At 45.5% G+C, this 14,150-nt stretch overlaps 1 protein-coding gene across 5 annotated transcripts in view; it reads right to left on the bottom strand.

Annotated features, from left to right (window-relative positions):
* WWP2 (WW domain containing E3 ubiquitin protein ligase 2) overlaps positions 1–14,150 on the bottom strand; it is a 146,472-nt gene that overhangs the window by 85,719 nt on the left and 46,603 nt on the right. For all 5 annotated transcript variants that reach the window (XM_070770836.1, XM_070770832.1, XM_070770833.1 and 2 more), the window contains exon 5: positions 1,122–1,259. In XM_070770836.1, coding sequence (XP_070626937.1) covers positions 1,122–1,259 — 138 coding nt within the window. The remainder of the gene's footprint in view (positions 1–1,121; positions 1,260–14,150) is intronic.

The following is a 14,150-nucleotide window of genomic DNA, read 5'->3' as shown; positions in this document are numbered from 1 at the left end:
CAAGTCTCAGCTAGAGACTTGCTAGACCTCAAAGAAAACCTTCTCTGGGTCCCTAATGTAGATGAGATTCCCCCTAAAGTGGAGGAACTTCACACCACCCAGCACTCTTCCTTCCTAGCAGGTCAGTTATGATTATATAATTATTTGTGCATTTACTCGTTTGGTGTCTAATATCCCCTGCCCCTGTCAAGTAGATCACAAGCTCTAGGGAACAGAGACCATGTGAATTTTGCCCCTGCCATCCGGCCAGCACCTGGGCCAGGAGCTAGTACATACCCAGTGCTCAATTATGGACATATGTGCTGAACGAGTGAATGACGCGTGTTCTCTAGATGCACCTAAAGCGCCCCAAGCACCATGCAGCCCAGCTGAGGGAGGATTTGCAGCAGTAAGGCCCATCCAGTCACTGAGACTCCACCCAAATGCCCTTGAAACAGAACTGGAATCTCACCCCCTGCACCTATGGAAAGCCTGGTTGGGGCCTGGAAAACGCCATAGTTACATCACATTTAATGAGAAAAAATTATGCAGAGAGCCAACCCATTTCAGACCTCAGATGTCCTGAAATAATTTCCTGCTAGATCCAAAGGTGACTAATTTCAAACTAGATGAAAAGAAACAAACCGCCCACATTCAGGACGAGGCAGAAACCACTCTCCGATTTCCCTGCTTCTTGCCTGTGTGTTGCTGGTGTGAATCTCTGAGACACACGGTTCCCCTCTCCCAATCAAGACCATCTCATAAAAGATACTCTCAAGCTTCCCAGGGAGTTTAAGTGCATTCGGAAGAAGAAAAACAGGCCCAAGTAACATTTAATAAAGATGTTTTATTTTCCAAAGTCCGTGTGGGATGAAAAGATGTTTCTCTCTGTTCTCAAACCAAAACAACAACACACTCACAAAGACTTGACATTTATTTTGGTCCTTTATCAGAAAGCAGTCCTTGAAAAATCATGTCATGACTGGGATCCACAACGCTCAGAAGAGTCAGGGCTGGCTAAGCAGTACCTGAACCCAGATATCTGGTAGAGAACCCAGCTCTGGGGACCTCCTCAGCCCTGCCCTGCCCCGCCCCACCCTGCCCTGTCCCGGCACAGCCCTGGGGAGCAGGGCGGCACTCACCATCCGTCACGGCACTGCCATTAGGCACACTTCCCAGATCAACAGTCGGCCCGTCCAGGAAAATTGTCAGCTCACCACCCGAGACAACACCGCCTTTGTTCTCTGTCTGCAGGTTCAGGGTCAGCTGTGTGTTCTCCACTGTTGGACACAAAAAGCAATGTGGATGGACAAACGCAAACGCACACCAAGGTTAAGATTCTGTAAGTTATGAGCTCCCACTTCACCAACTTTGGCTTCCCTGGCAACATTTTTCACTGCATCTTCAAACTTGTCTTAAGGCATGGAAAAAGGAACACGGAGGAATATGCCTAACTGTATTATCAGGCTGGTGGGGAAGGATGTGCTTGTTTTTTCTTCTAAACATTTTAGAGCATTAGGTTTGCTAGGTAATTTCTATATTACTTATATGTTTGCTTATATCTGCAGGACCAAAAGAAAAGAGTAAGAGATACTGATGGTATGCAGAGGAAGAAAGCAGTTCCAAGCAGCATCCCCCAACCAGTAGAGAGTCTAAACAGGTCAAGAGACACTAAAGAAAAGTCATCAGGAATCATCTCTACGTAAACAATTGTAGAGACTTATTATCTGGGCTAAAAAGTTTGGTTTTTAAATTAATTTTTGGGGGGGACATGCCTCAAGGCATTCGGGATCTAGTTCCCTGACCAGGGATTGAACCTGTGCCGCCCCACCCCCGCCCCCACTGGCATTGGAAGCACAGTCTCAACCACTGGACCACCAGGGAAGCCCTAAAAAAGTTGTTTTTTAATTTTCAGTTCTGGAAATGTTTTGCTTTGAAATAAGGGGTAAAAAAAGTTTACAACAAAAGCTCAGTACGGGCAAGTTAGTCCCGTAGTTACATGGTCCTGGCTGAGTTCCATAAGGAGAGACTAACGGACACCTGGCTCCATGAGTTGAGGTGAGAGGGCAGTTCAGAGTCACCCAGCCCTAGAACACTCGGCAAGTTCAGCCCTATGGGCAAAGAAGAAACAGAACAAGCCGACACGAGGCAGAGGCACCAAACCCCAGGGGAGCTGGAAACTGCTGCATACACACACCCGACCCCACCACTGAGACCGGCCACACAGAATGGCCTCCATCCAGTTACTGCCCGGGATCCACAGCCTCCAGCTCAGGGCTGTTCAATAATTACCGAGAAAGGGCAGCGTTTATGAGAACTTCCAAAGAGTATGCAGTCCTTCCACGCCTCCCCACATCTTACAAAGCCAGACCAGGAAAATGCCATATATTCCAACCTCCCTCCCTGCCCACACTACCCATCAAACCACCACTTCATTTTATCTCTTAGCTGCTACTGTATTATTATAAGCTGGTTTTCTAGAACAAGGCAGGGTATGTATAAATAACTATCTCCATGAGCATTTCCTAGAGACAACTGCCCCCCACCAAAAAGAGTCTGCCCTGCATCTCTCTAAGAAACAGATACAGTCCTTTAAGAACTTAGACCCCTAAAAAAGTCTTGATCAATTCAAGGATCTAAGGTAGGTATCAGTTATCTTTCAGGCTTTCGAGCTCTCAAGGCATCTCTCCCTTCCTTTAACTTTTCTTCCCTGCAATGGATCTCTCTGAATCCTTTTGAGTCTGTTTTCAGTCAGTTTCACTAAGGGGCTTGGTGAGTTCCAAATATTTCTAGAAATGAACATGTGTAGTCTGAAAACTAGTTCCTTCAAAAACCCAAGAGGGACTTCCCTGTGGTCCAGGGACTAAGACTCCATGTTCCCAATGCAGGGATCAGTGTTTGATCTCTGGTCAGGGAACTAATCCCACAAGTTGCAACTAAGACCTTGTGCAGCCAAATATATATATACTTTAATATTTCTATAGGACCTCCCTGGTGGCACAGTGGTTAAGAATCAGCCTGCCAATGCAGGTGGTCCCTGGTAAGGGAAGATTTTACATGCTGCAGAGCGACTAAGCCTATGCACCACGACTACTGAAGCCAGAGCACCTAGAGCCTGTGCTCCACGAGAGACGCCACCGCACTGAGAAGCCCCTGCACTGTGGTGTGGCTCCCGCTTGCCGCAACTAGAGAAAGCCCGCACACCACAATGAAGACCCAGCACACCAAAAATAAATTTTTTTTAATTTCTATAAAAGAACACTTGTAACCTGAAAACTAGTTCCTTCAAAAGTCCAAGAATGGAGAAAACTAGGAATAGAACCATATGACCCAACAATTCCACTACTGGGCATATACCCTGAGAAAACCATAATTGAAAGAGACGCATGTGCTCCAATGTCCGTTCCAGCACTATTTACAATAGCTAGGACATGGAAGCAACCTAGATATCCATCGATGAATGGATAAAGAAGTTGTGGTGCATATATACAATGGAATATATTACTCAGCCATAAAAAGGACACATTTGAGTCAGTCCTAATGAGGGAATGAACCTAGAGCCTATTACACACAGTGAAGTCAGAAAGAGAAAAACAAATATCATATATTAACACATACATAGATTGAGGGCAGGAGGAGAAGGGGATGACAGAGGATGAGATGGTTGGATGGCATCACCGACTTGATGGACATGAGTTTGGGTAAACTCTGGGAGTTGGTGATGGACAGGGAGGCCTGGCGTGCTGCAGTTCATGGGGTTGCAAAGAGTCGGACACGACCGAGCGACTGAACTGAACTGAACTGATACAGAATCTAGAAAGATGGTACTGATGAGCCTGTTTACAGGGCAGCAAATTGCTCAGACGGTAAAGAATCTGCCTGCTATACAGGACCTGGGTTTGATCCCCGGGTTGGGAAGACCCCCTGGAGAAGGGAATGGCTACCCACTCCAGTATTCTTGCCTGGAGAATACCAAGGACAGAGAAGTCTGGTGGGCTACAGTTCACGGGGTTGCAAAGACTTGGACGTGACTGAGTAACACTCTCAGTTTCACAGTGGAGATGCAGACAGAGAGAGCAGACTTGTGGACTCAGTCAGGGAAGGAGAAGGTGGGACGAATTGAGAGAGTAGCATGCAAAAACATAAATTACCATATGTAAAACAAACAGCCACTGGAAATGTGCTACATGACACAAGGAGCTCAAATCAGGTTCTCTGTGACAACCCGGGGTAGGGTGAATGGGATGGGAGGCGGGAGGGAGGTTCAAGAGGCAGGGGACATATGCATATCTATGGCTGAATTGTGCTAATGTATGGCAGAAACCAACACAATATTGTAAAGCAATTATCCTCCAATTAAAAAACAAACTCCAAGAGAGGGGAAAGAACCGAGGCATCTGAACCAGCAGCATCATTTGCCAGCCATGCAGATGAGCCACCGTGGAAATGGACCCTTCAGCCTCAGTCTAGCTTTCAGATTATTGCAGCCCACCCAGTGTATTGAGTGCAACTTCATGGAAGAGCTCAGGCCAGGCTGCCCAGCTAAGCTATTCCCAAAACCTGACACACTGAAACTATGAGATAATAAATGTTTACTTTTTCTTTTTTTTCATCAAGGAGCATCTCCCTACTCTTCATGCTGAGATCCAGGGCCTGAGTCCCTAGCAGGCAGTAGAGCTCAGAGGTCTAAGACAAGTAGCAGTTAGGCAGACTGGATTCAAACACAGTACCTGGTGGGCTGCCGTCTATGGGGTCGCACAGAGTCGGACATGACTGAAGCGACTTAGCATAGCATACCAGTTAGGCAGACTGGAATACTTACCTTGAGCATTAGTCTCTCAACCTGCAAAACAGGAGTAAGAACACACTTTCCAGAGAATATATGTTAAGAATTAAATAGTATCTAGTAGGTTCCTGGTAAGCTGTCATTTTTATTATGCCCCTGTTGTGTTGTTCCTTTAATAATTTTTAATTTAGAAGAAAGTTTTTTTGGTCACGTCATGCAGTATGTGGGATCTTAGTTTCCTGACCAGGGATCAAACTCTAGCCCTCTGCACTGGAAGCATGGAGTCTTAACCACTGGACTGCCAGGGAAGTTCCTGTTATCTCCCTGTTGATGGTCCTGTTTTTAGGCTGGAGAGTCCAAATTTCTCTTGGTCTAACTCATTCATTGTATATTCACTCTTCTCCTGACCTTTCTAAGCCTTTTTCAGGCTTCAGCAAAAGAGTCAACAAAAGTCTTCCAAGGTCACATATCCATCACAAGGACAAATGGTCTTCCATCTTATTTCTAGGACACATCCTAAAGATGTCTGACATGCCATTGTTGGAAATGTGCTGGGATAATTCCCTTCTTGGTATCTCAAAGGCCATCACTTTACAAAGAGAGTGTAGACACCTTCCTCCCTCCTTCCTGGAGGGATGATATTTGACAAGAAACTAGAGGAGCCCAAGGCCTCTTGCTGCTAATTTCCCCCTCCTGACAGCCACCCCACTGTGGTCTTCTGACAAAGCCAGGGGCACAGACTGAATGTTCCTCTCCACTGGGGTCATGTCGAGGCGCCAACTCAATTACCTGCTCACCTTGTCAAGCAGTGTCATTATACACATGTAGGTTCAGAAGTTACCTTACAAGTCTTGGAGACACATTTGACTTTCAAAAAGAGCCAGTGACAGGGGAGGTTTTTCTCTTTAGTATTAGTCGCTCAGTCACGTCCAACTCTTTGCGACCCCATGGACTATAGCCCACCCGGCTCCTCTGTCCATGGAATTCTCCAGACAAGAATTCTGGAGTGGATAGCCATTCCCTTCTCCAGGGGAACTCCCCAACCCAGGGATCAAACCCAGGACTCTGGCACTGCAGGCAGATTCTTTAATGCTGAGCCACCAGGGAAGATCCCTTTAAACTAAGAACATAACCCTCTAGTCCTTTATTTACTAACAGAGAAACACTTCAGAGAGACCTCTGGCCATTAGTGTCATAACCAAGTTACTGAACTGAGCATCACTAAGAGCAAGACAATCCAACACCCACATGCTTCCTGACATGTTACAGGATGAAGTACACAACAGCACTTTTAAAGTCTTCTTATAGGACTTCCCTGGTGGTCCAGTGGTTAAGAATTCACCTGCCAAAGCAGGGGACATGGGTTCAATCCCTGATCCAGGAAGATCTCACATGCCAAGGGACAACTAAAGAAAGTCTCTGGGCAGCAATGAAGACCCAACACAGCCAAATAAATAAATAGTCTTCTTAAAAAAGCATTTAACCTGAATCCAATCAGGCCACTAAACCTCCTTCCCAGATTACATGAAATAAGGGGACAGAGGAACAAATTCAGTGATACCACAAGACAGCAATCAGACTAACCCAGAATATGGGACATCTATAGGGCAACTATCCCAGGCTCCTTGAAAAGCCAATGTCACTAAAAACATTTAAAATGGGAGGTGGGACAGGCAGGAAGAAGACTCTTGGATTTAAAGGAACATAACTACCAAATGTCTTGTGTGAATTTTGACTAAGTCTTACTTTGAAAAATATATTCTTGGGATGACTGGAGAAATTCACATCCAGATTGGATATTGAATGATGTCTTTAATTACCATTTATTTTCTTAGGTTCAGTAATGGCACTATGTCTGTATTTAGGAATGGTTTCATTCTTGAGAGATCCAAGATGATATTAGGATGATATCTGCACTTACTCTCATGGTTTTGTAGGCTGGAAGAAGCACAAGCTGGAATCAAGATTGCCCGGAGAACTATCAATAACCTCAGATACGCAGATGACACCACCCTTATGGCAGAAAGTGAAGAAGAACTCAAAAGCCTCTTGATGAAAGTAAAAGAGGAGAGTGAAAAAGTTGGCTTAAAAGCTCAACATTCAGAAAACGAAGATCATGGCATCTAGTCCCATCACTTCATGGAAATAGATGGGGAAACAGTGGAAACAGTGTCAGACTTTATTTTTCTGGGCTCCAAAATCACTGCAGATCGTGACTGCAGCCATGAAATTAAAAGATGCTTACCTCTTGGAAGGAAAGTTATGACCAACCTAGACAGCATATTCAAAAGCAGAGATATTACTTTGCCAACAAAGGTCCATCTAGTCAAGGCTATGGTTTTTCCAGTGGTCATGTATGGATGTGAGTTGGACTGTGAAGAAAGTTGAGCCCTGAAGTATTGATGTTTTTGAACTGTGGTGCTGGAGAAAACTCTTGCAAGTCCCTTGGACTGCAAGGAGATCCGACCAGTTCATCCTAAAGGAGACCAGTCCTGGGTGTTCATTGGAAGGACTGATGCTGAGGCTGAAACTCCAATACTTCGGCCACCTCATGCAAAGAGTTGACTCATTGGAAAAGACTCTGATGCTGGGAGGGATTGGGGGCAAGAGGAGAAGGGGACGACAGAGGATGAGATGGCTGGATGGCATCACCAACTCGATGCACATGAGTTTGGGTGAACTCCGGGAGTTGGTGATGGACAGGGAAGCCTGGCATGCTGCGATTCATGGGGTCACAAAGAGTCAGACACAACTGAATGACTGAACTGAACTGAACTGAGACAAGTTTTCTGGAATGAAGTGTCATGATATCTGCAGTTTACCTTCAAGTGGTTCAGTGAGAGAAAAAAAAATGCACACACTCACAGGCTCACACACAGAGGTGAAACAAATGTAGCAAATTCTTAACGAGTGTTGGTTCCTGGTAGAGGGCATTTGGGTGTTCATTGTGTTATTCTTTCAATTCTTTTGTATGTTGAAAAAATTGCAAGTTAAAAAGTTGGGAAAGAGGTTTCTTTTTAATTGGCAAGGCTATTACAAAATTAAACCTCTGAGAACAGAACACTCTATTATTCTCTTAAAAAAAAAAAACACCTGAGCCAGGGGAGCCCTACAATGCATAATGGGACTAAAGAAACCATTAGCTAATTGAGTGACAGACTCGAACATACAGGGGAGGCTGAAAGAAGTGTGGCTGGAAAACATATACTGGAATCTGAGCTATAAATAGCAACGTTAGCCACCTCGCCTCTGGGGCCCTCAGGTTTCACTCCAGCCATGCCATGCACTCCACAAAGGGCCTTTCTCTTGCACCAGGTCTTCCCCGGACCTTTTCAGGCACTGCTCAAAAATCAAAAAGCTGATGAAAACATGGGTGTTATAAGTCGAGTTCCAGAACTGGAACCAGATTCAGCATCGGAGGCTCACTGACCTCCTTCAATCTCGTGCGGCCCTGCTCCGTCTGCGGTCGTGCCATTCACACGTGTATAGCGAGCGAGCACTCACTCTTCCAGTCTCTGACATCCAACAGGTACGGAAGAGACAAAATGCTGTGCCCCTGGGTATTTATATTCTAGCGGAGGCAAACAGACACTATCCATTTTTTTTAGTACATCACATAATTCATTAGATTGCAGCAAATGCAGTAGAAAAAAAAAAATGAAAGGAGGGAAGGAGACGGGGAGTGACACAGGTGGAAGGAGGCCCTGGGGTGGTGAGAAAGTCTCACCAGGAAGGTGACAGTGAAGCAAAGACCTAAAGAAGAATGAGGCAGGGGCGCCATGTCTCTGTCTGGAGGAAGGGTATTCCAGGCAGAGAGAGAGTAAGACACAGGCACCCCAAATGGGGGCCACACCTGACTGGTCTGAGCAAGGGCAGGGAGGCCGCTGTGGCTGGAGTGGATGAGGAAAGACAGAAGTAGGAGATGAGGGTGGCGGGAAGCGGGAACTCACAAGGAAGGTCTTGAAGCCCTGGCGAAGTGTCTGGCGTACACTCTGCGTGAGACCGGGAGCCACCAGAGGGTTGTGAACAAGGAAGGGAGGTGATACCTGTGGCAGCGCCGTCACACTGGTTGCAGGAGGAGCGAGAGAGGAAGTAAATGAGACCAGGGAGGAGGTCATGGCGGGCAGCCAGTCCAAGTGATGGCAGTGTCTCCTGGGTATGGGGTGCCAAAGGGAAACACCCCTTTCCTCCTTGCCAGCATGTGTTAAGAAAGCCCTATGGCTGCCCACCTAGCACACCAGCCAAGCTCCACTGGCCCACCAGGCTCTTGGAATCAAAGCTCTGGGCACATTACTGGCAGGGGCTGCAAAAGTGCCCACTTAGAGCATGGCTGGAAGAAGTCAGGTTCAATTACAATCAAGTGGAACATACATCATGAAAAATTTTCACTGGCAAGAGACTTCAGTTCCTTGAAGAAAGCTAAGGCCCTGAATGCATGTGAACTTCAGCAAGCCTATTTCTTCTCTTCTGTTCTATAAGAACCCTCTGGTTACCAATACCTTGTGATGCTACTTTCTGGAGGTCAAAGACAGCAGTAGGGTTAGATATTAGAAGCTAGGGGAAAAGAATTAGGAAAATCCTCAAGTACTGTGCCAGGAAATCTCTTTAAAAGCTGCAAACTGGGAGAGGCAAGAAGACATTGGGTGCTTCCTAGTGGAAGCACACACCACCTCAGCAAGTAGGGATTCATGGATGACTCTTGCCACTTTTGTGGATGCTTGACACTTTCCAGAATAGTTTTTGGGGGTTTTTTTTAGCCAGCATGCTAAAGAACAGAGATTGTAAACTTGAAAAAAAAAATACAAATTTAACACTACCTACACATCTTGAAAAATGAAAAAGAAGAAAATATACAATCAACCTGCTTAAGGAGTAGCTCTTGACTCTTATTTTGAGAAGCTTGCAAAGCTTCAGATTTGCAAGTGGCTTCAGGTTAATAATTTCCTATTGGGAAGAGTTGTTACGTGCAACGAGGATGACTAATATTTTTCTAAGAGTTACTTTTTCCCTTTCCCGACTTGGACTTTCTAATATGTTTTTTGCATATGGTACCAATAAGTATAGATAAACAGAGCATGGAAGCTACCTTCCTCATTCCCACAGAAGAAGAAAAAAGAAATTACATATACCAGAACTGCCAAACTGTGCCCTTATAATGCAGTTCAGTTAAATCCAGAACCCCTACCTGGACAGTCTCACCACCAAGTACAAAAGGACTTTCTACTTTAGAATCATCTTCTATCATGACTGTCCCTCCCTCTCCTCACACCCCCCAAAATGCATGTGCACATATATGCTTCTATCTTATAAAAGGAAAAATATTTTCTTCCCTTTTTCTTCCTGACTAGGAATACAAATGGAAGGATCAACCTGGAAATTTGAGAAAAACCCAACAGGACACAAAGTAGGATACTTTCAGGGGAAACCAAGTCCTCTCGGGCCAGGAGTCTCAGAAGAAGCCCAATGAAGACGTGACTAACCTGGCCTTAACAGAGCTGTGCAGCGGAGCAAACAAACCTCCTTCTTCCTGCCTCCTTCTGCCCTTGATCCCACAGGCCCATCAGAAGAAAGTGAAAATAAGCAGGGCATTCATTAACAGGTCAGTGTTCCTTCTGCACATAGCTGTGAAACACTGGTGCACAGAGAAACGGAACTGCAGGAAATTCCAGAAGGGCAGAGAGTAAACAGACTCCTTTCCCTTCCCTGGTTCCCCGTTAACTCAGACACACACAGGCTGGAGATTACCCCAGGTTTAAAGAGAACACCCTTTCACGTTCCCTACTTAGTAAAGGAAGCCAAGGGGCTTCCAGGATTTACTGTTAACGATGTCTCTTTGGCTTCCAACCTCAGTTGGAGCCTAACAAGAGAAAGCCTTTTCTACCAGGCTAGCAGCAGGTCATAAACACTGGAATTCTTGTTGGGGTACCAATGTTGACTTTGCTTCACCCCACCTTCCCGCAGCCCCCGTCACTCATGCCCTCTTCCCAGAGCACAAGGTGTGAGAGTCCTAGCGTGGCCTGGAAGTCTCTTCCAGGCTAACGCTGGGAATCCGTTCTTAATAATCATCTCTAAATTAAAGTCTTGGCTGACAGAGGGTTGCATTAACTCCTCCAGAAATGAGAAGAGCTTCATTTCACAAAGTGTGTGAACTTTTCTTTTTTTCTTGTGCATTCATTCAAGATGCATTTTCTGGGTATCCACTACTGACACTGTGCTAGAAGCTGTGTTATCATGAAGAATGGAAATAGACATGGTCTCTCTGCTTTGAGGAACCTCACCAAGTCAGTGATAAAAACAGAAGTCACTAAATAACCTCCCAGAGAAATGTAAAGCTGCAGCTGTGAAACAGATTTCATGCAGGAGACCTTATGGTGCCATGAGCACTGGATACTTGGCCTGGTCAGAGCATCAGGAAAAGGTTCCTGAGGAACTGACAACTCAGCTGTGATCTGAAGTCTCAGGGAGAGAGCCAGCAGGTTTGGGGGGTGGGTGTGAAGCAGGCTGGACGGGCACATCTACGGGCAGCGAGATGCATCTGGGAAACTGCACAGAGACGAGTGTGTGTGGGTGGAACGGGATGTGATTGGAATGGGGCAGGAGAGCCAGGTGGTGACCAGATGTGGCAGTGGCTTGTGCGCCCAGTGTTGAAGTCTTTCTCTATCCTAACAGCAGCAGCATGGTACTTAACAGTTTTTAATTAATCAAGGTGTGACAACATCAGCTTCATGATTTTAAAAATCATTCCACAGCATGGAAAATAGACTGGAGGGGAGTAAGAGTAGATGCAGGCAGAGCAGACAGGAGGCCAGAGGGAAGAACCAGACCAGTAGAGGCGGAGGTTTTAGAAGCGGACAGACTTGCAAAGATAAAAACCAAGAGAACCAGTAAACAGACCAGCAAAGAAGGTGGACAAGAGGAGTGGACTGTAGCTCAGTTGGTAAAGAATCTGCCTGCCATGCAGGAGACCCGTGTTCAATTCCTGGGTCAGGAAGATCCCCTGGAGAAGGAAATGGCAACCCACTCCAGTATTCTTGCCTGGAGAATCCCATGGACAGAGGAGCCTGGCGGCCTACAGTCCACGGGGTTGCAAGAGTCGGACACGACTTAGTGACAGAGACAGAGACCACCACCAAGAGGAGTGGAGGGATCAAAGACAATTCCTGGGTTTCTCACTTACTTAACTGGGCAAATGGAGGATCTATACATTGAAATATGAAACACTAGAAGAGGTCTAGGTCCAGGGAAGAGGGGATAAGTTCAGATTTGAATACACTGAATCTGAGGTGCTTCTGACATATCCACAAAGAGACAGCAAGACAGCAGTCAGGCACTGGGTACAGAGCTCAGAGGGAAGGTCTAGACTGGAGATTCAAACCTATGGGTCACCTGCACAAGGTAATTATGCGTAAAGAGGATAAGAATGTGAAAACAGAAGAAGCGGGTGGAATGGTAGGAAACTCAGGTCATAATCAAACAGATGAAGATGACCTTGCAAAGAAGACAGAGAAGAACAGGCAGAGAAGCAGCAGCAAAGTCAGAAAGGAGACCTGAGAAGGCAGGAAAGGGTGGGCTCCAAAGCATGGATGGAGAGTCTGCCCTTCAGATGGGAGGAAGAGGGATAGCTCGCCTTCAACCACAAGAATTCGGAGGAGAGGTTAGGCACACACATCCTCATTTCGGTTTATAACAGATTCATCAATCATGATTGCTCTAATTTTTTTTCTTGGTAGCTTTAAACTCTTTATTTTGTACTGGGGTATAGCTGATTAACATCGTTTTTTTAGATGCAGGGTCCCAGTGTTCTAAAGTCCAAGCCCCTACAGCTACAAATGCTTTTCTCTACTTGCAAAAAAAAAAAAAAAAAAGCACCCGCATAAACACTCCAGAACCAGCTATTCATCAGAGTCATCTATCTACCAAGTACATTATAGACAAAGAGTCTCTCGTGAATCAACAGAGTGTCCTCTTAACACAGGAAACAAACAAACAAAAAAAATGCTTCATTTGTCTTGGTGAATCTCACTGTTTGTCAAGCTATCGCCTATTTCTAAAGTGATTTAGAGGGAATAAATACAGATCTGGGAAAGGTACGTCTTTAGAATAAACTGCCAGTTTACATGAGTTATTGCTGCCTTGTCACCAGAAGTCCTCTTCCCCAAGCTGGGGAAAGTCCTCATCACCCATTAATTCCTAGGATTCCTAGACCAGGCCTGTCTTAGCAGCTCATCCATTCTCTGCGCCTTCAGGGAACCTGAGCAACCACATCATCACTCTCCATTGCACAGAATCTACGCTTTGTATTTTAAATATAGTACAGATTGGTTTTCAATGAACAAACCTCCTTTTCAACCGCATCTGAACAGCAAAATGTAGGAGCCCAGCTAGAAGAGAACTTTCATGGTTTAGGTTCTGCTTTTAAAAAAATCAGCAGAGTGAGGACTTCTTGGTGGTCCAGTGGCTAAGACTCCACCCTCCCAATGCAGGGGGCCCAGTTTGATCCCTAGTTAGGGAACTAGATCCCACATGCAGTAACAGAGTTTACATGCTGCAAAAAAGACTGAAGATCCTGCATGCTGCAGCTAAGACCTGGAGAAGCCAAATAAATGAATAAAAAATTTTTTTAATTAGCATAGAGGAGGAATTGGATGAAGGCAGTCAAAAAGTAACTACCTCTAGTTGTAAGATCAATAAAGACTGCAGGTGCAATGAAAAGCATAGTGACTCCAGTTGACACTGCTATACGGCCTACTGGAAAGATGCTAAGACAGAGACAGAGACCGCACCATCAGATGCAATGTTTCAGGGCTGTTTTGTTGGGTTTTTTCTTTTTCTTCTGGCAAGGGAAGGAAACAGCTCATATCCAGGCAACAGTCTTGTTTTCCTATCACCCATTCCAGGTTCTCTGCAAGGTTACCATTTCATGCCTGAAACAGCAGTCAATTCAGAAGCGGATTGTAATGATCAGAGACAGCATGGGCCCTCTAGGAGGCAGCTCAGCACCACAGTGTGACAGGTTTCAGAGGACTGGAGGAAGTTTCTAGAACTGCACGCACAGTACAAACTAGCAACCTGGTTTAGAAGAAAAGTCTCCCAAATCTTCCTTGAGTAACTTAACCTCTAGATATGAGCAACGTCCAATGTGACGGCCATAAGCCACATGTGGTCACTGAGGACTAGAAATGTGGCCAGTCCCGATTGAGGTGTGCTGGGGGTATAAACAATACACCGGGTTTCATATATCAAAATGGTAACACTTGGGATATACTGGACTGAAGAAAAGTCTTAGTTGCTCAGTCGTGTCTGACTCTTTGTAACCCCATGGACTGCAGATCACCAGATTCCTATGTCCATGGAATTCTCCAGGCAAGAACACTGCTGTGGGTTG

Source organism: Bos indicus, chromosome 18 (genome assembly GCF_029378745.1).
Source record: "Bos indicus isolate NIAB-ARS_2022 breed Sahiwal x Tharparkar chromosome 18, NIAB-ARS_B.indTharparkar_mat_pri_1.0, whole genome shotgun sequence".
NCBI lineage: Eukaryota > Metazoa > Chordata > Mammalia > Artiodactyla > Bovidae > Bos > Bos indicus.
This window is presented reverse-complemented; position numbering and strand designations above follow the sequence as displayed.